A 26519-nucleotide genomic window follows, 5' to 3' on the forward strand; every position below is an offset into this window, starting at 1 on the left:
CAATTCAGAATGAAACTAAGAAACATGACATCTTGAAGATATGTGTGATATTTAAAATTCCCACACGATTGTTTATCCCCCTGTGTAAAATGTGACATCAATGCTGAAGATATTCCGACTACTGATCATCACCAGGGATTGAAAATTTGACTCCAACGCAAAAACCATAATCCTCTCCCTTTAAATATTAATATAATAAAATTCAGTGTGACAGTAATATTAGATTTATTATGACATGTTATAGTACTCTGTTGTGATACCTACTTGCACCAGAATAGATGCTGAGCAACTGTCAGGTTTTCCATGTGTGATAAGTAACATCTTGCTGATGCAGTTGGGGTGTGGTGTAAAGTGATTTATATTTTCTGTTCATTTGGACTGTTGTGATGTTTTAAGTCATTTAAGATGAAGATGTTTGAGATAAAAAGCTCCTTTTTGGGTTGCATAAGTTCATACATGAGGATGACTTTTGATCAGCATTCTGACCTCTGTCTGATGGATGCTGTTAGTGCGTCACATAAACCCTCTTCAAAAAGATGAGCTTCCCTCTGAGTAGATGTTTGTGTCAATAATCTAATAGTGTGGCCCTTAAACTGGGGATCGGGGCCCCTATGGGGATCATCAGATAATTTGAGTGGGTCACCAGATATTTGTAAGAATATACACAGTCTATATGAATACATTTTTTTCCCACCAAATTTAGATTTATATTTATGAATCTGCAACAAAAGACTTGATATAAATCTGTGAAAATAGCTCCTTAATTTTTCCTCAGTTTTTCAACCTTACATTTAGAGGATGTGTGTAAGATGACCACTTTGATATGTCACACTATTAATCAGTCAGTCACTGCGGAGGGGTGGAGGTAGCAAACACCAACATTATCTTGGGGGGTTGTGTCTCAAAAAGTTTGAGGAAAAAAGGTTTGAGCTTTTAAGGACAAGACAAAAACTTGATCTCGACATCCCGATGAAATATGAAAATCACATTAACTTATACTAGGATGAATGTACACATGGAGACTTTCCAACTCTCAAAGAGGTCCTCACAGGACATTTGCTCATCCAGGCTGAAGCAACCTACTATAGAATTCTGTATGTAGAATATGCAACTTTTAGTGTTTTTGAGTTCAGCTGCATGTTAGCTGCAAAGATGCACCTATTAAGACATTGCAGTTTGATAGCCACAACCAACTACTTTTCACTTCTAACTAAGTGAAGTTAATGATTAAACCCAACCAGGAGGTGACAGCAAGCTTTTTCAAAATGTACTATGACAAAATAATTAAAGCTAGCTAAGGGTTGTATGCCATTATACTATTTTGAGTTCAACCACTGCTGAGTCACTTCACTTTGAATGTTTTATAATAATTTTAGTAATTCACAGACTCTTGTATTATTCATCCAAATTCATTTTGGACATCCATCAGTGAGGCTTGTTGACCTTCTAAGCTTGCTAATGGATGTTTTAGTTTGCATCAGAGGTTCCCCATACCATTATTGTGAAGCAAATGTTGGGAATGCAAGTTTATATGATGCAGTAATAATTTGGATTTAATATATGCACATAGCTGTCAACCTGTGCAGGCTATGCCTTTCCTGGCTAATGTCTAGTAGCGAATATAGGCTCCAGACCAGTAAAACAAAGAATGCAGCATTTACATGTCGTTCTTTTCTTAATAATTAAAGTAATGTGACACATAATTTATATGCTGCAAAAAAAAGATATATATACCTTTTTTTTCATTAAATGACCAGTTATATATTAAGTGAATAGTTTTTGACAGGGAATAGTACAAACTTGTACTTTCATTGTTTCTTGGGTCTCATAATTTTTGCTCTGCAAGAGCATTTTAATAACAAAGAAAAACATTAGATACTAAGTAATTATTGAAACTGTTGTTCAGTTATTAGATTGTCTCAGATTGGTATCTTTTTTTCTCTTTTACCTAAAAGGATAATTAGTTATTTCATGATCACATTAGTTCGCTGCCCCACACTATGTACTAAATGAGGAGTTATTTTTGACTAACTGCTGGTATTAGGGAGAATGATGTAAATCTACAGTTATAGACTGCAACAGAGGACTGCAAAGTTTCATCCCTGATCCCTCTAAAGCACGGATATTAAACTCTGGTTCTCAAGAGCCACGATCCTGCACACAACTGACTGAAATTAATGGCTCATTTTGAAGAAGTTGACAAGAATCTGCAGGATGCATTTGATTTATTTCAGGTGTGTTGGAGCTGCAAAACAACAAAACCCTGCAAGATAGCAAACCCTCGATGACCAGAGCTTAACACTCTACAGTGTACTGAATACTGGAACTAGAGCAGGGCTGTTCAAGTCCAGGTCCTTGAGATCTGTTCTGCCATGACCGGTGTTGGTTGTACTGTAGTTTTGATTTATTGTCTCTTTTGTTTGTCCTGCTGGTGTGCTGTTTTATTTTGCAGTTTTCTCTCTTGTTGTTTATTATATTATCATGTTTTGCTTTATGCTTCCTGTTCATTAGTGTCTTTGATTCAAATTGCTCATTGGCATACCATCTTCCCTGTTAAGTCACGTGTTTTACATCTTGGATTCATTTATGCATAGCCAGTTCATTTTCATGTTACTGCCTTGCTTTTCTCTGCTGTTCCAACCATGTTGACCTGTGGTGGTTTTCTGAAAAGTAGCATTTGAGTCCACATCCTCCATACAATATGAAACAACCCTAAAATTTAAGAGCAAACCTACTCCTGCACACCTAAATCAAATTAATGGCTTGTTTCCAGGCCTCTGCAGGTTGCATCTTTAAAATTGCAGGATAGCAGCTCTTGAAGGAACAGACTTGGGCACCACTCTGCTAGGGCTTAAATTATTTTGTTTTCATGCAATGTAGCTGGTATACTCCTAAAGTTACCAAGCCATTTGCATTTACACAATTTATTTTTTGTAACAAAAAATAAGACAGATTAATAAATGCAACTGAATAAATTTAATATGTTTCTTTATATCTGTGTTTTGCAATGCAAGTCTTCAGGACCCACTGCCCTAAATGTTTTAGAGGTAACCCTTCTTTAACACACCCGAATCAAATGTATGGCTCATTAACAAGCTTGCAAAGAACTTGACAGGAACATTCATTAATCAGAGTCAAGTGAATTAGACTAGACCCATGATGACATACATCAGGGGTGAGCAACTCCAGTCCTGGAGGGTCACAGTCCTGCTAGTGTTGAGAGGTCCCTGCTGCAACACACCTGTCTCAAATCAATGGGTAATTGGCAGACATGTGCAAAATTTCATGTCAAGAGCTGCACAAGTCTGCTAATTAACTCTGATGTGTGTCAGGTGTTTTGTAGCAAGGAAACTCGTAACACTTGCACGACTGCAGGCCTCGAGGAGTGGAAATGCCCACTTCTGACATACAGGGTCCTGAAGGTCCGGAATGAGACTCAAATTGTAATAAAAATTCTTCCAACCTCTTACTTTGTTGTAGCCATCCATGTTACTTACGCTGTCCAACTACGTCCACATTTTGTTTGATTCTTTTACATTTTGTTTCATTCAGGTACAATTTGTTCAAGCTGGCAGTAGCACAGAGACATCACTAAATATGCTGCATCAAACACACAGCCAATGGATGAATGATACATCATAGAATAGTGTTCATGGGAAATGTAGTCCCTTAGTGATGGGAGATTCAGCTGTTTTTAAAGATCCACTTGTCCTAGAAAGGCAGGCTCTTATGGCTCAGATAAATCTGCTCAGTGTCACCCAGAGATTCTGCTTTAGCCACATTTAGCAATCATAAAGGTTGTATGATGAGAAGCAGCCCTTGTCAATAACATCATTAAGCATGATTTTCATAACAAAAAGATTGAATTAACATTGTTCAGCATTAAAATGAAATAAATAGAATCAAACAAAATAGAAGCAAACAAACTAAATTAATGAGGGATAAAGTCTGAGCAAGACTCTTTAGATAAAATGATGGATGTCGTGAAGGTGCTGTGTGTCATAAATGAAATATTTAATTCATTCATTTTTGTAACTGCATTATCCACTGCCTATCCCAACAACCACTGGTGAGAGGCAGGGTACCCCTGGACACGTTGCCAGTCCTTTATAGGGCCAAATGTGATGTATCAATAGAAACTGTTTTTATACTGCTATCTAATCACATTACAAAAATAACTTATTTTCTTTTTGAACAAGACATAACTTTTTAGGTTTCACTGGATTTTAAATCTGTTTACCTGACCTCTCTCTGTCACTTTCTGGACATCCCCTGTACAACGACACTTCTCATTGTTAGGATATCTGACCTCTTCCTTCTTTCACATAATGGTGAAAGGATAATGGCTGGGGATGGTCTGAACATTACTCCTCCTTCTGTCACAGCATGGATTCAAAGTTATATTACTTTACATTTTAACACACTGGAATTTGAAATAGAGCTGTGTAGAAAAGGCTCAAGATATGATTTATATAATACATAGGTTGTATGCTAATTAAAAAAAGAAATCACTAATTTCATAAGACAAAGTGGCTCGTAAAATTTGAATTCATACCAAAAAAACATAGATTAAAACCTAAGTGGGTGAGGGTCCTGCCTACAATAAAGAAGATGTTGATGAGACATACCTGTGTAGTGAGGGAATGAGAGACACAAGTTACCTCTTACTGAAAATAGAGTGGGAGTTTGTTTTGGGAGTATGTTAATCTTTTGTTTTGTAAAAGTAATGCAGTTGAAATGGGGAAAAAAGGGAAGGAAAAACACAACTTGAAACTAAAGAAAATAAAAACCTTAAGTCATCCTTCTTACTGTGCATGTACTTCAGTGTTGACATACCAGTGCTTCTAATGGAAAATATTGAATGCATTTTTTTAGCCATCTTTTTTTATTATTATTTTTTCTTTACTGTATTGGAAATTGGTGGACATTGTCATGTGGTTGAAAAGGTTATTCAAAAGAAGCAAACTTAAAAAAAAAAAAAAAAAAAAAAAAAAGTAGACTTTTTGTTTTCCTTACCACAATCTGTCAGATTGCAGTCTAGCTAACTTAGCTCTTTGTTGTTGCTACTAAAGCTAATACCCTGTACTTGTTTCCCACAATACTTAAGTCATGTTCCACTCTGTTTCATGACACCCCAGTTTATGGTAAGTGTCCAGTATTGTCTGTGTAAATCCGTGTGGTGGTCTCTGGAAGAGAAAACTGGGTGTTTCTGGTTATTTCACAGTTAGCTAACTGTGTGTCTCATTGAAGTAGCTAAGCTTGTGAAGGAAACTCTCATGTGAGCTTCTGTGTACTGCTGCGTTAGAGGTTTTATAAGAAAGATGACATAAGTTGTTCAGAAAAGGGATATTGGATAATTTTATTGACCACAGAAGAGTGGCAGAGAACTTACCCAAAATAGATGTCTTCTTATATAAAACAGTTATTATGAAAGTGTAAAATTACTGTGGAAAGTAAAACTCCTGTATAAAGAGCAGAGGCCGGTTCTTTGTTGGCGCATGAGGAAAAACAGTAAACAAAGACACTGCATTGAAATGACCCATGAAAACATGTTTACATGTTTCCTATGTCGCTCATGTTGCATCTGTGTTTACAGTCCCCCTACGACTCAACAAGAAGCTATTAAATCTACTTACATGTGCTCCTGCTTTGTTAGAAATTGCTGATCTGTACCTGTAGCAAAAACGGCCAGTATAAGAACCTCTGAAGTGTGATTTCTTAAAAATGATGCAGAAACCTTTTGAATTTCAAAACAAACTAAAGCTTTCCATGTATTATCATTTTTTCATTTGCACAGCTCTAAAATAACATAAAATGCCCAATTTTGTATATTAAAATATACAAAAAAATCAAACATTTTTTCATCTGGCATTTTATGATTTTATCAACATATTCTCATGAATGTGAATTCATTTTTAAATCTTCCTTGGTATGCAAGGGATCACAAGTTTTAATGAATTACTAATTATTCATTTTTACAGGGTTTTTATTTTTGTAATTTTCTCCTACAATGGTTTGTGTTAAAACATGTTTAAAACAACATATGGGTTTATCAATCAATACAGTTTATAGTTTAAATTTCAACAAATTTAGAAAAATATGATTAGTTATTGTTAGATTTGACGGTCATAGCTTAACATTTTAGTAACGTTACACTGATGCTCCTCACATACGTACATCTTTATTGATGTCTTGGTATGTTGTCATCTCTCAATTTTTAAGCCTGAGCTGTGGCAATATGTTTTGGACAGATGGACAAATGTGTTTATTTCATGTTTTCTTGAGTAACTGAAGTGATTAATTAAAATTAGATATTATTCAAACTGATCGGAGGTCTGTCATCTGGATGAAATGATGCAGGAGAGTAACATTGATGTGCAGTGCCTTTTCTTCTCTATATTGATATCTGAACAGTAAAAAAGACAGGTAAATGAGATAAATAGATTAAAATGCTCCTTTTGTCAATATCAGTTTCTTTACCTTCTGTGTGTTATATAATCTTAGAAACACTGAATAGTGTCATCATTACTGTGTTTACAATAACATATTGTCCTCGTCCGATGCTGGTAAAAACATGAATACTTCTGGGTGTTCTCATTCAGCAGTGACAATGTCCATGTCTTTGCTGCACTGTACATCCCCCTGGAGCAGGTTTTGTAAGTGACGCTCCACTGGGATATTTAACATGACTAATGGCAGACAGCTGCAGAGCATGCAGTGGCTCAGAGTGGGTGGATGAGAGACACTGTTGTTTTGCTTTGTCGGGCTTATACATCAGACTAAATTCAATTACTATCGCTCTAGAAATCACTTATAATTGTTCATAAAAATCGGAGTTTGTGTTTTTTGCTGTTCATCAATGAATTTTGGATGATTTATCATGTTGAATTTGGCTTTTGAAAAATAACAATTTTAAGTGGAGTTGCTGCATAAAAGATGGCAGAGAAGGATGCTCCATATAAACACTGGGTTTCTCAACTAAATAAAATAACTGATTTCATTTGTTTAAAACACTGACATTTATTTTCTCCTTGCAGACTGTTCGTCATGGTTTCCCTTACCAGCCCACTGCTTTGGCCTTTGACCCTGTGCAGAAAATCCTGGCCATCGGCTCAAGATCAGGCGGCATACGAATGTATCCTTTCATTTTTGTTCACTCCCTTCAATGTTAATCTAGAGACACTGTAGAAAGCAATGTTAATTTGTCATTCCATAATAATACTGCGTGACTTTTCATTATAGTGTCTGAGAAATTAAAATATACATCACAGTAAATAAAACATATCCTTTCCTTGATAATTAAAGAAAAGTAAGATACATATCCACTGATGTGCTTACTTTAACATATAACAACAAAAAACAAAAAAGAAAAACATGTTGTTTTTTTTAAGTAAACAGACACAAGTAATAAATAGAAACTGGAGGAAAAGATGTCTGCAGAAATAGCTCATCTGCCCATACATGATATGGTGCACTGTGTCTCAAGACAGGGGTCTTCCCTTTGCAACTCTCCTACCACCCTCCCCCCACTCTCCTCATTCTTTCCACCCTGTCGTTTTGTGTTGCTCAGTTGTCATGTTGAGGGCTCAGAACTGTCCATCCAACAGCCCATCCCATGAGTCACCCACTTACAGGAATGGAAGAGCATGTGTGAGTGCAACTCAGGTAGGATATTACACCCTTCTAAATTCCAAGGCCTCCAAGTATTCCTTTAGGGAACCTGCAAAGGAAGAAAGCAATTATTGATTCTTCAGCATGTGGTTATACATGGATTGACTGAGTGCTGACAGAAACAGACAGAGGATGTCGAAACAGAAGGTCTAATGTTTCAGGATTTGAAAAAGCAGATGGTAAAGCTGAATTGTCAGGGTGGTTATTGATGTAGGTTGATGCATGTATATAACATATGAAGAAAAAAAATTGTGGCTTCGTTACACAACATGCTCAAACAAATGCAATTATCTATCACTTGTCATTTTCTATAATTGAATCCCTTTCTGCCTCATACACCTGACTGGGGAGCAAGGCTGTGATTTGAGTCATAAGGAAGGTCTTCTGTGACTGAGCATTTGTATTGACATGCTGCACACACCCTCCTCAACTCCCACGTGGCCTGTCACCGACTTTGACTCTGTCTCTCTCTCAATTGCTTGACCACACATACACACACTCCTCTTTTGTGCTGTTTCTCATTCTGCCTCACCCTCTATCGCCTTCTGTCTAGAGGATCCTTTTTTTTCTCTTCTGTTTATTTAATTCATTCTTCCTCTGTCCTTCACAGCCTTTTCGGAACGTTTCTCCTTTTCCTCACAGGGTTTTTAACGACCACTTGTCGTGTTCTGTAAATAGTTACTTTTATTCTTTTTTTTCACTTATTTTTAAAATGTTTTTCCACTTCATTTGTAGCTATATCTTGTTCTAGTTAAAACGCTTTAACCTCCAGTGGCTCAGAGTTAAACATTTAATGCCATTATTGATTCACCGTGTAAGAGTGTGTTGTGCACAGGCTCTGTGGGAGGTAACTTTTTCCAGAGTGGGGTGTATAGAACTGTCACCCTGACAGTTTCTGTGGGCATAGGTAGACAGCAGAGCTAGAAGTGTGATCAATATTAAAATAAAAAAAGAAAAAGCCCACACTTGGCCCCATGTGGGCGGTCGTCCTTTCAAGCTCGGTTCCTCTTTAAGGGGTTGGGTGTTTGAGGGATCTGCATGGCATTTTAGTTTTTTACATTGCTCTGGCCAGAGATGTCAGATGCTGTTGCAGGGATCTACTGGATCCACACTTCCAGTATGAGGGTTGTGGGCCCCAGTGTTTTGATTTTTACAGGTGAAATTGTTGCCTTTTCAGCCCTTGGTAATTTTTTTTAACTTCTTTACTTTATTCTTCTTGATGTTGCAGATGGTTGTGATTGCTATTGCAACTTGTTTCTTCATAAGTTGTCAAATACCAACATGCCTGTGTGCTGGAAAGATGTTCTTTTATTTTGAAACTTTTCCTTTATTTTGAAACCTCTTTCTATTGGTTGTCAAAGTCACATGGGCCAGGTCACAGGTCAGAGCAGCCATCTTTGATTGTGAGACATAAAAATGTGCTTCAGAGAATCCGTCAAATATCTTGTCCATCCACCTGCATTGAGCCCTGGAGAAGCTTTGTTATTTCACAAGAAAGAAAGTCTGGCATTGTAAGGCACATGACAAGACAAACAGTAAAGCCCCAATTTACTTCTACGTCCGGGTCATCCTTAATCCTTTTCAACGCCATATGAAGTGTTTAGCTATCTGTTATGCCGTGCAAGTCCCGCATGTGCGGTGGACAGAATAGTGAAATAACAGCATCACAAAAGGCTCAACGCAGCGGTTAGAGAGGGGACAAGTCGACAGCACTTTATCTGCTACCTGGCCTCACCAGATTTGTGCTCTTCCTTCTACGTACATGGTGCAACGTCTATTCAAGATGGACAACGAAGGAAGCATGAAGGGTCAACAGAAAGCTCCATCTCAGCCGGCCTCTGTTAAATCCAATGCAACCAGGTCAGTCATTGCTGCATCTACTGGTTCCAGCAAATCTTCAGCTAATTTAGTAGCAGCGAAAGCACGAGCCAGGGCAGAGGCAGCGTGTGCTCGCTCCTCTTTTGTGCAAAGAGAAACTGAGCTCATGGTTGAAAAGGCTCAGTTGAAAGTACAGGAGGTACGTATGGAGGCAGCATTAACAACATTAAAGCAAGAAGAAGAAGCTGCAGAAGCAGAGATCCTGGAAGCAGCAGTGGCAGAAATTGACTCAAAAGCAGGCTCTCTGGTGATAGCAGGTATTCCGCATGACTCCAAAGAGAAAAGAACAAGTGACTATGTTGAGTGCCATTCTAGAATGCATTCCAGTCACCAGTCATTGCCTCATCCTGAAGCTCATACTGTACTTGATCAGCCTTATGGAGCTCCTCAATCTGTGCCGCCATATCAAGACAGCATTCGTAAGTCCACTCAACACATGGCTGGGGATGGTCTGAACATTACTCCTCTTTCTGTGAAGCATCATATTAGCTACTCTGAAGCTCAGAGCAGGAACCAGCCAGCTGTCAGTTGGTCACAAAAGACGCAGTCACAGAGCTTCTATCCCATGAGGAGAACCCAAACATACACATCCCCACATAAGACACATGCATCACAGCCATATGTGCCTGGCCATACAGGCATGAATGACTTTGCTATTTATATGGCTCGACGTGAACTTGTGACCTCTGGGATGATCAAGTAGAGGCCAAGTTTCATCACACAAAACAGAGATAACATCAATTACCAACACCAAATCTGTAGACACTCCCAGTACCAACCTGGACATCAACAGACAGTGTCCGATTCACAAAAAGCCTCATCCTCTAAAACGATGTAGAGGCTTCCGAGCTAAGACATTAGAGGAACGCAAAACATTTCTTAAAGAGAGTAGTGTTTGTTTCAGATGCTGTGCATCAACTGATCATATGGCTAAGGACTGCAAAATGATCATTGAATGCAAAGAGTGTGAAAGTGATAGACATGTTACGGCACTTCATCCAGGACACGCTCCATGAACAACAAAAGAGCGAGACTTAGAGCATGGCGGGGAGAAAAAGCAAGACTGTGTGCCTGATATAACCTCCAAATGCACAGAAGTGTGTGGAGAAGTCAACACATCTCGATCTTGCTCTAAAATCTGTCTCATAAAAGTGCACCCAAAGGACCAACCAAACAGATCAGTCAATGTCTATGCTATACTTGATGACCAGAGTAACAGGTCTCTTGCTCGGTCTGAGTTCTTTGACTTGTTCAACTTGATAGGTTTAGATTCTCCTTACACTCTTCGCACATGTGCTGGAGTCACAGAGATGTCAGGAAGAAGAGGAACTGGTTTCATCGCTCAGCCTTTGGATGGAAGTCTTAATGTGGCTCTTCCCACTCTTATAGAGTGTAACCACATGCCTGATGACAGGTCAGAAATCCCTACTCCCACAGCTGCAAAACACCACTCCCATCTTAAGCCTATTGCACACCTGATCCCTGAGCTTGACCCTAATGCACAGATCCTCCTGCTTCTTGGCCGGGACATCTTACAAGTGCATAAGGTAAGACAACAGCGTAATGGACCAAAAAATGCCCCTTATGCCCAAAAACTTGACCTTGGCTGGGTTGTAGTCGGAGAAGTCTGTTTAGGTGCAGCGCACAGGCCTAAGGCGGTTAGCACATACCGGACTCATGTTTTGGAGAATGGACGTCATTCTCATTTCTATCCATGTCCTAATCACTTGGTTTTAAAAGAATCTTTTACAGTGGGTCAAAGCCACAAACCTCGTAGCTGTCAAAACCGAGGTCACATTCATTCCACTGACAGCTTAGTACAGAACACCGGAGATCATTCACTGGGAAGCAAGATCTTCGAAAGAACTAATGATGACAACAAAGTTGCTCCATCTATTGAGGACAGACACTTCATTCAGCTGATGGACAGAGAGATGTTTATGAATGATGCTAACAGTTGGGTGGCTCCACTTCCATTTCGCACACCAAGGCCACGGCTCCCCAACAACAGAGAGCAAGCTTTCTACCGCTTTACCAACCTTTGCCGCACTCTTGATGAAACCCGACATGAAGTGTCATTTTCTGGCTTTCATGCAGAAGATCATGGACCAAAATCATGCCGAATTGGCACCACCTCTGCTTGACGGAGAAGAATGCTGGTACCTTCCCAGTTTTGGTATGTATCATCCACGCAAGCCTGACCAAATCCGAGTTGTGTTTGACTCCAGTGCTTCACATCAAGGCATTTCACTTAATGATGTCCTGCTGACAGGCCCAGATTTAAACAACAGCTTGCTGGGAGTGTTGATGCGATTCAGGTGTGATCAGGTAGCCATCATGGCAGATATTGAACAAATGTTCCACAGTTTTGTTGTCAAGGAGGATCACCGGAACTTCCTCAGATTTCTGTGGTTCAAAGACAACGACACCACCAAGGAAGTTGTGGAATATAGAATGAGAGTCCATGTCTTTGGCAATCACCCTTCTCCAGCTGTTGCTGTCTATGGGTTACGCCGTGCGGCTCTACATGGGAAAGAAGAGTTTGGGGAAGAGGTGAAGCAGTTCATATACAGAAACTTCTACGTTGACGACGGACTCAAGTCATTGCCATCTGCAAGCGCAATCGTTGATCTACTGAAAGCAGCCCAAGACATGCTGGCAATCTCCAATCTGAGACTCCATAAAATAGCATCAAACTGCCCAGCTGTCATGCAGGCATTTCCATCAACAGACCATGCAAAGGATTTGAAAGACCTTGATCTGGACACTAATGTAGCACCTGTGCAACAGAGTCTTGGATTAAGTTGGGACCTAATGAAGGATGCCTTCACGTTCCGTGTTGGGAACAGTAAAAGGCCATTCACACGTAGAGGAGTGCTTGCAACCATCAACAGCCTTTTTGATCCGCTTGGTCTTGTTGCTCCTGTTATCATCCAAGGAAAGCATTTATTACGACAGCTTACAAGTGAAGTCAGTGACTGGGATGCTCCTCTTTCAACTGAAAAGGAGATGGAATGGATTGTTTGGAGAGACTCCTAGAGCCTACACCGCTACCAGCCTGTCTGCTGCACAACGTGCAGAAGTTCACATCTTTTCAGATGCCTCTGTTAAAGCCATTGCAGCAGTTGCATATATCAAGGTGACTGATAGTGAAGGGAAGTGCCACGTAGGTTTCCTCATAGGGAAAGCCAAGCTGGCCCCGGTGTCAGCCCATACTGTTCCCAGGCTTGAGTTAGGCGCTGCTGTCCTGGCTGTGGAGATTGCTGAGCTGGTTGTGAGCGAGCTGGACATAGAGCCAAACAATTTTAGATTCTATACTGACAGCAAGGTAGTGTTGGGGTATATCTACAATGAAACCAGGAGATTCTATGTCTATGTCAGCAATAGAGTGGAACGAATAAGGAGATTCACAGGTCCGGAACAGTGGCAGTACATCCCAACCTCCAAGAATCCTGCAGACGTTGCCACCAGGTCAGTACCTGCTACTCAACTCACAGACACCATCTGGTTCACGGGTCCAGTGTTTCTGACACATTCTGTAGAAACCAATAGCATTGAAGACTCTTATGACCTCATTGATCCAGATAGAGACGTGGAGGTTCAATGTCATGCTACTACAGCTACAGAATCTCACAGAGGTCTTGGTTCACATCGATTTGGAAGATTCTCTACATGGCAATCGGTTCTTAAAGGTATTGCCTCTCTCATCCACATTGTTCTGTCCTTTGGGTCAACAGAAGACTGTTCCAAACAAGAATGCAATGGTTGGCATCACTGTACCAAGCCTCACACAGCTGATGCATTGGCACAAGCAAAGGCTATCATTATTGGATGTGTACAAAAAGAGACATACCAAGCTGAAATGTCTTGTTTGGAGAAAAGAGGAGTCATTCCAAAAAGCAGTCCCCTGAGGAAGCTCAATCCTGTCCTCAATGAAAAACGACTTTTACGGATAGGAGGTCGGCTCCAGCATTCTCCTCTTGACATAGAGGAGAAACACCCACTTATCATTCCTGGCTGCAGCCATGTTGCTACTTTATTAATAAACTACTACCACGAAAGAGTGAAACATCAAGGTAGACTCTTCACTGAGGGCGCAATCCGCACAGCTGGAATCTGGATCATCGGAGCAAGGAAATGCATCTCTAGAATTCTAGAATTCTAGAATTTGTCACATGCAACAAACTTCGTGGAAAGTTTGCAGAACAGCAGATGGCAGATTTGCCATCATATCGTCTTAGCATCGAACCCCCCTTTACAAATGTAGGCCTGGATGTGTTAGGGCCTTGGACAATTTCCACTCGTCGCATCAGAGGAGGGACAGTGAACAGTAAAAGGTGGGCGGTACTTTTTACATGCCTCAGCATACGAGCTGTGCATATTGAGCTTATAGATTCGATGGACACGTCAAGCTTCATCAATGCTCTACGGCGCTTCTTCACTCTTCGTGGTCCAGTAAAGGTGATTCGGTCTGACTGCGGCACAAACTTTAAAGGGGCCTGCAAAGAGCTTCAAATCCTTCTGCAAGATGAGTACAACGTATCAAGATATCTTAGTGAAGAAGGATGCACATGGTTGTTTAAACCACCTCATTCTTCCCACATGGGAGGAGTGTGGGAGAGAATGATTGGGGCTTCCAGACGGATCCTTGACTCAATGCTATCTCAGATCAGCCCCTCGCATCTCACTCATGAAGTACTCTCAACTTTTATGGCTGAGGTTTCTGCCATTATAAATGCAAGACCTATTACGCCCATCCCGTCGGATGCAGACTCCCCTTGTCTTTTGACTCCAGCAATGATCATGACGCAGAAAGTCTGCACCCTCCTTCCTCCACCAGGAACTTTTGATAATGCAGATATTTATCGTCAGCAGCGGAAGCGCGTTCAGCACATGGCAAATGCCTTTTGGGAAAGGTGGAGGCGAGAATATCCTTCCACTCTTCAAGCCCGGAACAAGTGGCAGGATGCACATCCCAATGTCAAAGAAGGAGATCTGGTGCTACTCAGAGACAGTCAGGTGAAGAGGAGCCTTTGGCCCATGGCTCTCGTAATCAAAACTCACTCTGGCAGTGATGGAAAGGTCAGAAAACTTGAACTGAGGGTAACCAAGGGTGGGACTGCGAAGACTTTCTTCAGGCCAGTGACTGAAGTAGTAGTACTTCTGTCTTCCTAAGCTCCTGCCATGGACAGTTCTTTACTTTGTATCTTGTGATTGTTGGATTTATTTAGTAAATGATAGTGATATTGTGTTCAATACCAGACGGGGAGTGTGCTGGAAAGATGTTCTTTTATTTTGAAACTGTTCCTTTATTTTGAAACCTCTTTCTATTGGTTGTCAAAGTCACATTGGCCAGGTCACAGGTCAGAGCAGCCATCTTTGATTGTGAGACATAAAAATGTGCTTCAGAGAATCCGTCAAATATCTTGTCCATCCACCTGCATTGAGCCCTGGAGAAGCTTTGTTATTTCACAAGAAAGAAAGTCTGGCATTGTAAGGCACATGACAAGACAAACAGTAAAGCCCCAATTTACTTCTACGTCCGAGTCATCCTTAATCCTTTTCAACGCCATATGAAGTGTTTAGCTATCTGTTATGCCGTGCAAGTCCCGCAGGTGCGGTGGACAGAATAGCCTGGTTGGTTAGCCATCACATTGTTTGAGAACATCCTTTGGTGTGGATGTTCCTTCCCACTTTTTAAATCAAAGCCACATGGCTTTAATATTCCATGTATACAGGCAGGATCTTGTGTGTGTTTTACTATGGAGTGGACCATAACCTAGACATCTGTTCTGTTTACATAGTGGTACTGGGGGGGTGCAGGGGGTTGCATCTCAGTCATGGTAAGCTTGCAGCTACATCAGAATCTACATCCAAAGTGTCAAATCAGAGAGCCGTCTGTGACATTTATGAAAAAGAGCAAAAAACATTGTTGCTTCATTCTTTCCTTTCTACATCTACATTATATACAAATGACATTTTCTTGCATGTTTCAGAGTTTTGGTACTACATCCATGGCATCTTTATGGGAGAAGGGAGAGATTTCCCTGTAACAGGCTTATGGCTACCTGCTGTGTATTTGCTGAAAGACTAATGCTACTACAAGTAACATTTCTCTCTGATTTGACTGAACAACTGTTTGATTTGGCCACAGCTACCATTGGCAAATGTGTAGAAAACCCATGCCCAACAGATTCTGCAAGCACATTTTTTGTAACTGGGGGCTGGGATGTCAAAGCCCCCTTCTATAGCGCTAGTTGACAACAACCTGGAGTATCTGTGACAATCCTGGAATGACCCAGACTAAGTTTGGGCCTGAATCCATCAGATCATCCCATGAAAGATCTGAAACAGTCTCTGCCATGATGCTCTCTGTTCACCCTGATTGAATTAAAAGTTTTTGCATGAAAGAATGGGTATAAGATCCAAAGGGAAGCTGTCAAGTGTCCAGGATCAGAGAAGTCTTGAGGCTTCCAATAGTACCTTGATAACTTAATGAGGAAATGATCTACATAATTATGTTAATAGGATACTATATATACTTTTGGCAAGTGTTTATATATTTGTGGAAACACAGAGAGGATGTAGATGACACTGACATTTTTAAGTGTTTGGGAACTTACTTGCTTTGTGGCTGCTAAAACTCCATAGCATCGTTGCTCAGTGTCCACATTTGTCTCCAGTGTTACCTCAGTTCTTATACAGAAAATTGCCTTCCTCTTCCAATCATGATGTAACAATGACTCAAAGGAACTTAAATGTTTGCCTTGAAGGTACAGGATCATAACAACCATTCGCCACAAGCAGCAACTTTTCTCGGACTGTAGAATTCATACTTGCTATCTTTGTGACACATTTAATGTGAATAGCTGAGTCAGTCACAGCAGGACTGGTCCTGCTCTGGTGAATAGTGCATAGCAACAATGTCATCAGGGTTGGTGCAGTGGGTTGGCAGCAAGGCTCTCTGCAGTGGGCTCCTAAGACACTCCTCCCTCTGCCTGGGGCGCGACGACCAACATATGCTGAGATTTAGTTTATTGAGAACAAATAGAATAGAGAAGGAGCTTGGCAAGTGTGCCTGTGTGTGCATTCACATGTTTCTTTCAGTGTTCCTCTGCCTAAACATGTGCATCTGCTTGCACAGCACACATCCATTTGCTGTCTACCTTTCACACCGTGTGCGCGCTCATACGTCTGTCTCCTGTCTGATGGTTTCATGTGTTGGCACTGCAAAAGTGAATGCAGTTTCAATAAAGGGTTTGAGTAATAGAATTGCCCAGAGTCTGATAGACAGTCACTTCTCATAACAGTCAATGAGATCAGAGAATGGGGGGAAAACAAAACTGTGGTAGCTAGAGACAGAAATAGAAAAGATTGGTGGCGGTGGAGAGGAAGAAGACACAGAGAGGGTGTCTGGAGTTTATGAGACAAAGGTCAATTAACAACTATGCATGTAACAATTTCGTACCAATAACCGCCATATTCAATAACAGCCAGATTTTATCTGAGAAGTCACAAGCACTAAAGGAGGTACGCGAGTTATTGTATGTAATATGATTTCAGAATGATTTTATTTGCTGCAGCAGAACATCTTATTTAGTCAGTTTAAACGTTTTTATATCATACACAGTTAAACTTAATATCACAATATTAATTTCACCCCCATTACAAAGTGCAAGCCATTACAAATGTAATATCCCTGTGAAAAGATCTCCTGATATAAAAACAAGTCATGCCGATATGACAATAAGTATACACAATTTATCATCTCAAAACACTGCAGAGACTTTTGGCCTTTGGAGAAATGGTTGAAAATACAGTGTAATCAAGATAAGTTAGCCACCTCAGCTTATTTATTTATGCTAAAAAGCAACCACAGCTCTATCTTTGATGACAGATTCTCTCATCAGCAGTCACACATTGTGCAATGACCGCTTGCAAGCAATTAGTAGACTTGATTTGACCAGTAGAGCATGACCAAAGAATGGGAGGAGGTCACATTGTGTGAACACACGTCACTGGAATTTATTGGTAATCTGCCATTTTACATGGTGTTTCAAAGAAAAGGAGGGAGAAGATATTTGGAGTGCCAGTTAGACGAACAGATAGACATCTGTTTAGGACTCATCATTGTCACAATATACCGGTGGCTGCAAACAATAATGACTATCTCACTCTCTTTAATTCTGCCCCTGCAGAAGGTGGCTGGAGCCATAACCAGATGCTACCCTTGTCAAGGATGTTGGGTGTATTTACACACACCATGCTCTATTTACTGTTTTTTTTGTTTTGTTTTTTTTTCTCATTGCCACCACTGTTACTACAAAGTTTGTGTCCAAACTCAAGCTAATTATCAACAAAACTATTGCCACGGATATGATCGCATGCTCACATAATCACAGCAGAACATGTGCACTGCTGCCTAGAGTCTCAGGAGGTCTTGAGTGAATTGCACATAATAGGATTTGCCCTCTATCCCTCTATTTGTAAACTTTGAGTAATGGCTCTTTTTAGAGACACTAAAGGTGAGCAAGCAAAAGTGCTGCTTCAATAGTTGGACAGAAAAGGGATGAGGCAGCAGTATTAAGTCATTCATTACCATAGAGCCCTATTCCTACTTTACCCTTGCAGAGTTTGTGATAACAGAATGAATGGCTCTACTCCTGGACTGAGTTTAAAATAAGATGAGTGTGTCACTTTCTGTTCACTGTGAAAAAATGTTAATTATCCAGTATTTTCCCTCAGATAATATATATGTAATGTTATTACAGAATTAACTAGTGGCAAAAAGATATACGTATTTAAGTTTTTCTTTCATTTAACTTCTCAATGCTTCTCAGATGAATTAACATAGGAAGGTGCAGTCAAATGCTAATTTGTAAACGTACTGAACATCTATACATGCTGTTTAAAAAGATTTTAAATAATGTGAGGGGTCAGTTTTGCTTGTGAGAACATATTGGTGAGTTTTTTTTTTCCTTTTTAATTAATGACCACATAACTAGAAATAATATGGAAGGAATTAGGAGTGGGAAAATCCAACTGAAAAATCAAATATCGGGATTTTTTGCTTCACAATTTTGAAATTGATTTTTATTTAAATAAATAAAAATAATCCATTATGAAATTTGTTATTTTTATTGTTTTTATTGAACTTTTTACTTGTCTTCTTGGGCATTATAGCAGCACAATGATGGTCTGGCTACTATGTCCTTTTTTCCTGATTGAAATCAAGAAAAATGACGAGCAAAAAAAGCTTTGTACATTTTTTGTTTGTTTTTAGTCTATAAAAATCAGCAATATTGAGGAATTGTGAGAATCGCAATTTCTATCAAATCGGCACCCAAAATATTGGAATTGGAATCGTATCGAATAGGGACAAAAGCATACTGTCACAGAAGGCATACAATTTACATATTTAACAATTTAAAAAAAAAAAAAAAAGAAACCCTTGCATCACTGAATGCATAAGTGTATTTTCTAATAGCTTAAAAAAAAAAAAAAAAAAAAAATATATATATATTTAATATATATATATATATATATATATATATATATATATATATATATATATATATATATATATATATATATATATATATATATATATATATATTAATGAGTATGATGTAACTTAACCGGACATTTATATCAAGTGAGGACAAAAATAGTGACATCAAGTAATCAAACTACTATTTAACGGGTAAAATTGGTGAAATTCAGTGCATTTTTGGTAGTTTTGAGCATGGCTAAAAGATATTGGTTTAAAGTTTGACGACGATTCTTTGGAAGTGTTTGATAGTGAGAATATAGTACTGGAATTAAAGACTACTGCATCGGCAAATGTAGAAGTGTTCATCAATCTTTGAGGTGGGTGGGAGAGTGTGTGCTTTAGGAGCAGCCCTATTTCCATTGCTCATTTATTCAACTTATCCTGTTTCTTGGCTCTTTAGTCTGAGTTTTTGTTCTTGTGCTTTTTGGTTTGCCAGAATATTTTGCTAATGATGATTCCTTTGTCTCCTCTTAATCAATATAACTGCTGTGTGCAGATGGGTGTGGTTGTTCCCAACTGTGCAGCAGACCTAAACTTTCCATTCAGTGTGGTGCAGCAAGGCTTTTACTGCAGGGCACAGCCATTTTTACACTGTGTATTATTGCCAGTTAGTGAATGATGACTTGCTCGACTGAACGGTCATTGACAGCCCCAAAATTTGCTTTCGTACTGGCAACTCAGTGCAAACCATGAAATAAGATTTTGCAGGGTTTTCATTCACTGCCATCAAGTGTTTGATATTGTCTGATGTAAATAACACAAAATGCACAGTGGGAAATATGCCAAATAAATAAACCAAAAAAACATTACCACTGAATATTCACTGCGACCAATAGAATATGTTTTGCTGCTCCAAGCTCAGTATGTTCTGGTGTGTGGCTTTGTATTGACATCACCTATTGACCGACCTAACTAAATGAATGAGAGGAGTGGTGGCTATAGGGAATGAGGAAGGGCAGCTTTAGAGTAAGTAAGTAGTGAAAATATGCTAAGTCAGTGGTCGATAGTGCTGCAGCTGAAAAGATTTTGCACAAATCAAATGAAGAGCCAGAGCTCAGTGCATAAATGTAAACACTGACAGATGAAGATTTGGGATTATGATTACAAGACTGCTTTCTCATTGCAGCCAGCAGATATGTTGCATGTGCCAGCAGAGCTACTATGTGGTGAAAATGCAACTTGTTCTGATCTTAATAGCTTTGGCAACATGAATCTGCTTTGATGTGTTAATTAGCTACCTAAATTTCATGAGCTTTATACCTGGTTTCACTAATTGCGGTACATGAGGCAGTTCAGTACAGCAATTCTGAGATATAACCAACCATGATTACCAGTGAAATAAAAAGCTATTATGTCTAAAAGTAATTATGATGTGCTCACATCTTTGTTGTTTCTATTCTATACTTTGTTCTCCTTAATAAAATATAGAGCAGTAGTTCCCAACCTGTTTTTCCTGAGGACCCTGTTTATATAAAAATTCTAAAAAAGCTGTGGACACCCAGTTTACTGGGTTTTATGCTTTCTTAAGGAGATCCTCACCATCAATAATGCATTCTGGTTGAGTCACGTCTTTTGATGAAGCCAAAGTTGCATCACAAAAATAGCTGTTATTTAAAAGAAAAAAAAAATAGGTGCAAATGATTGATCACAGAAGCTGAAATTGTTTTAAAAAATGTACAATACGGGACATTTTGTTTTAAGTTAAGTATTATAGCTGTGTGCTGAATCTTGTAAGCATTCCAATGAAAATCATCCATAAAACTCAAAGCAGGACGTGCTCTTTTTCTTTTCTTTTTTTTGTTCTTTTTTTTCTAATTGGTATCATGATCTATTTAAAAAAGGCAGTGATTTATTTTTCTTTATTCACCCCCCTTCATTATTACTCTTCTTGTCTGCTCAGTGGTCCCTTGTCCACTCTGATGGGGGTGACAGGGCAAGCGATGAAAGGTCAGATGCCAATTAATTGCTTAGCTTTAGGAAACACAAAAAAAAAACAGAATATATATATATATATATATATATATATATATATATATATATATATATATATATATATTGAAAAAAATGTGATACCTTTTTAGTTTTGACAGCACATATTTATCAGCCCTAAAGTCTCATGAAATCAAATACCACAGGCTTTTCAGACCATTTGTTGACATCACATACAGTATCCTTTCAATCATGTATGGAGCAAAGAATCATGGCAGATAAAGAGGCTTGTAGTGCAATAAAGAATTCAGCAGCAGAAGAACATATTGTTTGAATAGCAGAACCTCTTAAATGTCATACTGTACACAGATCAGCTAGCTCGCTTCACTTCCAACCATTCACATCAGTCTGATTTTGCTTTGGTAATAGTAAAATTTTAAGCAGACTGATGATCTTAGTACACACGTACGTGTATGTGCAAAAGATATTATTGCAAAAGACAGTTTTTTTCCCCAATTTAACTTGTATACTATCTGTCAATTCATATATATATATATATATATATATATATATATATATATATATATATATGAAATGAATGAAATGAAAATTAAATGAAAATTACTTTATTAATCCCCAAAGGGAAATTCAATTTATATTCATCAATTCAATATTTATATATATATATATATATATATATATATATATATATATATATATATATATATATATATATATATATATATATACATATACATGGTATGAATATCTTTTTGCCTTAAAAAGGGCAACTATTCTCTCAGGTTTGCTTGTCTGCAGCTTTTCAAGGTCGATGTTGTTGAATTGTTTCAACATCCTAAAAAGGTGGCATCAATTCCTTAGTTGTTTGTCTTTTTTGCCTCTTTTTCTTCATGTAATCCCATTCCCATTTGACCTATGCTTACTATAGCATTTGTTTTTGAGGCTTTATTTTTCATTTCATTTTTTGGGGTCTCTCCCACATGCTGCAGTGTAGACCTTGATAAACATTAAGATATACCATAGTATCTTGTGTGTGCATTAAATTACTTAAAACAAAAATCTGGTCTGTAAAACACGTACAGTAAACCTTAATACTTATTTTCTTTGCCGTCAGTTGTTACAAGTATTTTACATTCACAGTTGATTGCCATTCTTCAGCTTAAGATGCAGGCAGCAGAGATAAAACCGGGCATGTAAAGATAGCAGAGAGAAAGAAGATCCAAGGCCACATGAGGTTTGTGGACACACACATCTGCTAATCAAAAAAAGCAAAGACACATGGAGAATAGAGATATGCCGTGTTGTAAGACTGCACAGCACACTTGTCAGGATTGGCTGATGGGAAAGGGAGTGTGAAAGGATTACTTTAATTGAAGTGCGGAGAGACTGCAGCAGATCACTGCCAGTTGATTGGCTTTCATGTCATCAATCATTAGTATTTGATGTAACCTCCAATCGGCTCTTGCCGCAATCATTCTACAAAACAGATCTGATGTGTTTAAAAGATGCATCAAAGTCTTGCTAAAGATAGGAAAGCAACAAAGATAAAACAAGCAACAAAATATTTGTATTTTCCCCCCAAGGATGCGAGTTTGTCATGCTCCAAAAAGAAGACAAAAAGGTGGGTTGACCTTTACTTTTATGTGATATTTAAAGTTTCTTTCCAAACCTTTACTATGGAAAGGTCACTAAAAGCTTCAGCGATTACTCCACTGTGTCTGTAGCAATAGTAAAAAAGTCAAATAATCGAATGGGCGAGTGGTGGATAAAGTAGCTGCTGGTGATTCACTGACCTGTGCTTTGTTTTTTGCCATTTTAACCACGCCAACAACCAGCTAAATCTAACACCATGCACACACTCACAAGGTGCAGCATGAGCATCACATTAGCAGGCCAGTAGCAGCTTTAACTCCGCTTGTGTTTACATATGTCATATGTCAAGTGCACCGATAACACGGTGCCGTGTTTGCAAACTTCAAGTAAAATGTAAGTTGTTATGTGGCCCATCTTAAACAGCTAGAATGAATGAAATAAACATTGGTGCATTGTCAGTCACATGGCATAGAAGAACGAAAACATGTTGTTGACTTCCTGCACTTAAGAGAGAGACACGCACTAAAGTGTTAATATCCTGGTAGTGAGCTGCCAAGCTGTCTACTCATCTTAATTAAAATGATTTTATGTCAAAGCAGTGTTTTTCCCAGTTTTCTTTTGCAGTATCACAGTATCACAGTATAGCACATTTGGGTTTTTTGTGGGAATCGTGCAAGATAAGCTGAAGCATGGCTTGATGGAGGCTATGCTGTAATCACAAAGTAAAAAGAAATTCTGCAAATGCAATTGGCTGTGCTGCCAATTGCAATGAAACATGTAATCTTTAAGTCTTTAATTAGACCAGATTCCGTGGCCTTTTGAATTATATGATCTGGCATGCTGGGACTTGTTTACTCCACGTGATAGTGGAGGTGTAGGCATGTCTGCATACTGAGCTTGGTTTTGGCACCGAGATGCCATGTGTAAACACATTACATAATGCAATGCTCACTTTATGTGAGGGAGAGAAAGTATGAGGAGTAAATGACTGAAAAATGGAGGACTATGCTTAGGAGTCTGTGTGACAGATAGGATAGTATGAGCTGTTCTGCAACTTGTCTCTGTGCCCAGTGATTCCATGCAGAAAACTGTGGGCATTTAAGCAAAGTTGAAGATGTGACTAAAATTGGTGTCTGCAGGGAATTATAATGAATCTGAAAACTCAATGAGCTATAGGAAGAATTAGATACCTCCTGTTATAATTTCCCTTCTTTCTTATTGCCTCCACCAAGGCTGAGGTTATGATTTTTGGCAGCAGTGGCTGGTCTGTATGTTAGCAGCATAAGGTATAGTTGGATTTTGATTAAATGTTCAGGTTATCTCAGAAATGGAATAAAAACAATAATAAATAATAAAAAATAAAAAAAAACAAGTGATTAATTTTTGGGAGGGATCTGGATCACTGACTGGATCTAGTGATAGTTTAATCTTTTACTACAAGGAGATGGGAATAATTTTGCCATTAGAGCTTTCCATTAGAAAATGATTCTCACAATCATTGGAAAAAAATACTATTACTAAAAAAAAGAAAAAAAATTACAACAACTTTGCAGAGGCCTGCATACTGCATGTCTCTAGTAGTTTACATGCTATTGCTTAAAATACACATTTATCAGAAATTACGTATTGATAGGATAGGTTTTCCTCTTTATTTCATTCATTCTTTGATTTTCATGAAACAACTAATAATGTTCCTTTATGGACACATGATGTATGTCTTGTAGTTATCATAAATTCTGTAACATTAATCTGGCTTTATTAAACGCTCTATATCAGAATGGTTAGTATACTTTCAGACAGTAAGATTTTCTGGGCTGAAACATTATCATGTGCTTACACGTGCCTGTCCCAAAATAATGTAAAGTGGGGATGAGGAAGTTGTTCTGCACGATGGGCCATCATGCTAAAAAAACAAAATTGAATTAAAGATATGCTATAACTTCTTGTTTTTCTTTTCTTTTTTTGTTTTTTATGCTATAGTTGGTCATAGATAGCTAAATTATTATGTAATTTTATAATATTATTATTAACACTGACAAAACAGGCCATGAAAACATTGTTCCACCTTAGATATCACATATAGTCTCTTCCTTTACCATTTGTCATGACATTTCTGAGTTTTGGAAATCTGAATAAACTTTTAAAACACTTTCTTGTAAAATCAGAACATATTAATTTTGCATAGTGGACTGATTTAAAGTAAAAAGGACATTTTGAATCTAAAGCAAAATCAGGTTGCATCCCTTGGCCATATCCGAAATGGGTATTAAATGGTTAAGTATGTCGTGTGAACAGCCACTTCTAAGAAATGAGGCCCTGAAGTAGGACACAGGTGTTGTCTGTCTTACCTTAAAGTGTGAATCCACACAGTACGAGAACTGCAGTTTGCAGTAAGCTTGTCACATTTTGTACTGGATATTTGTCACAATTAAATTAATACAAAATATTTTAGTTTTCATAAACTTTTTTTTTTCCCCAAAAGCCTTTGATATTGTAACATTGTATTGAACTTGTAACTTTGTATTGAATATTATAATAGACATTGCTGTAAACAGCGGTGAAAGGGTTGACAGGTTCTGAGCTATTACAAGGGGGATGGGGAGTGTGTGTGTGTGTGTGTGTTTGTGTGTTTGGGAAGATGGGGGGGGGGGGGGGGGGGGGGGGGGGGGGGAGTACCTTACTGTAGCAGCCCCATCCAGCAGGGCAACAACAGACCCACATGTTAAGGAAGGGTTTCAAGACTATTTACCCAGCTTCAAATTTTCATCAGAAGCCTATCTGATGGACTGTACAATAATCAATAATAGATGGGGATTCATTGCGTCCCATCTCATTGTTTGTAGCTTTAGAATGGGGAGCAAACTGTCAGATAAAAAAAGAGGTGGCTGACACGTTTATCTGTTGATAAATCAACAACAAAACAGATTCCTATTTTGTTATGATATAAAGATACCTGCCAGGGAAGGAGTGTTTCTCAATCAGGTTCCTGGGAACTACTGCCCTGCAGGTCTTAGATGTGTTCCTTCCCCAATATACCTGATTCCAATAAATCTGCATCCTTATGAAGTTCTTTGCCAGCCTGTTGACAAGCCATACATTTGATCTGTGTGTGTTAAAATATGATTACCTCTAAAACATGCAGGGCAGTGGGTTCTGAAGACCAGGATAGAGAAACACTGAGCTAGATGGCATCGGCTGCTGTTTTGTGAATTAGGAGTATTATAAAAGTGGAGTATTATCATTATTGAAATATTAATAACATTGTAAAACTTTACATATAGCTGTGCATACAACCTCTGGAGATCAAATCTTCTAATGCAAATATAGGTCGTTTTAGCCTGTATTAGCAAATGTCACAGCAGAAAGAGAGTTTTATGTTAGCTAGTTTCATGACCCCTTGAGGCAATGTGTGAGCAAATGTGAACATATAATTTAAATCCTCAATTTAGTAGTCACAGATATCACCTGCAGCCCTGTAGCTGTCATAGTTTTCTTCTTTTATTATCAACTAAATACCATATTAAGTGTAATTTGTATTTGTTTACACCGTCTGAGTTTGTTGGTATGCCCCCTAGTGGAATCCTGTGATAACATATGAATTACTTAAAGGGGTGCTATTATGGTATTTCAAGTTTTCTGAGCTTCCTACAGTGTTACAGTGTTGAATCCTCATCATACACTGTTTTTTATCACCTACATGTGTGTTTGAGTTTGAGTTTGAGTTCCAGCACACTCGCCGTTCGGTTTCCATGGCAACAAAAAACGCGTTGCTATAGAGAGTTTTTTCTACTTCGAAATCCTTGTGACGTCCCGGGGGATAAGGTTCGGTTTTTGGTTACCTTCTACTGGTTAACAAGGGCATGTACAAATACAT

At 38.6% G+C, this 26519-nt stretch overlaps 1 protein-coding gene across 1 annotated transcript in view; it reads left to right on the plus strand.

The window, feature by feature from the left end:
• Nucleotides 1-26519, plus strand: part of stxbp5l (syntaxin binding protein 5L) — a gene marked incomplete at its 5' end in the record, with an annotated part of 175901 nt that overhangs the window by 22704 nt on the left and 126678 nt on the right. The window contains one exon of the mRNA XM_079253891.1: nucleotides 7038-7135. Within this exon, the coding sequence (XP_079110017.1) occupies nucleotides 7038-7135 (98 nt within the window). The remainder of the gene's footprint in view (nucleotides 1-7037; nucleotides 7136-26519) is intronic.

Source organism: Telmatherina bonti (assembly GCF_933228915.1).
Source record: "Telmatherina bonti genome assembly, chromosome: 15".
Classification (NCBI taxonomy): Eukaryota; Metazoa; Chordata; class Actinopteri; order Atheriniformes; family Telmatherinidae; genus Telmatherina; species Telmatherina bonti.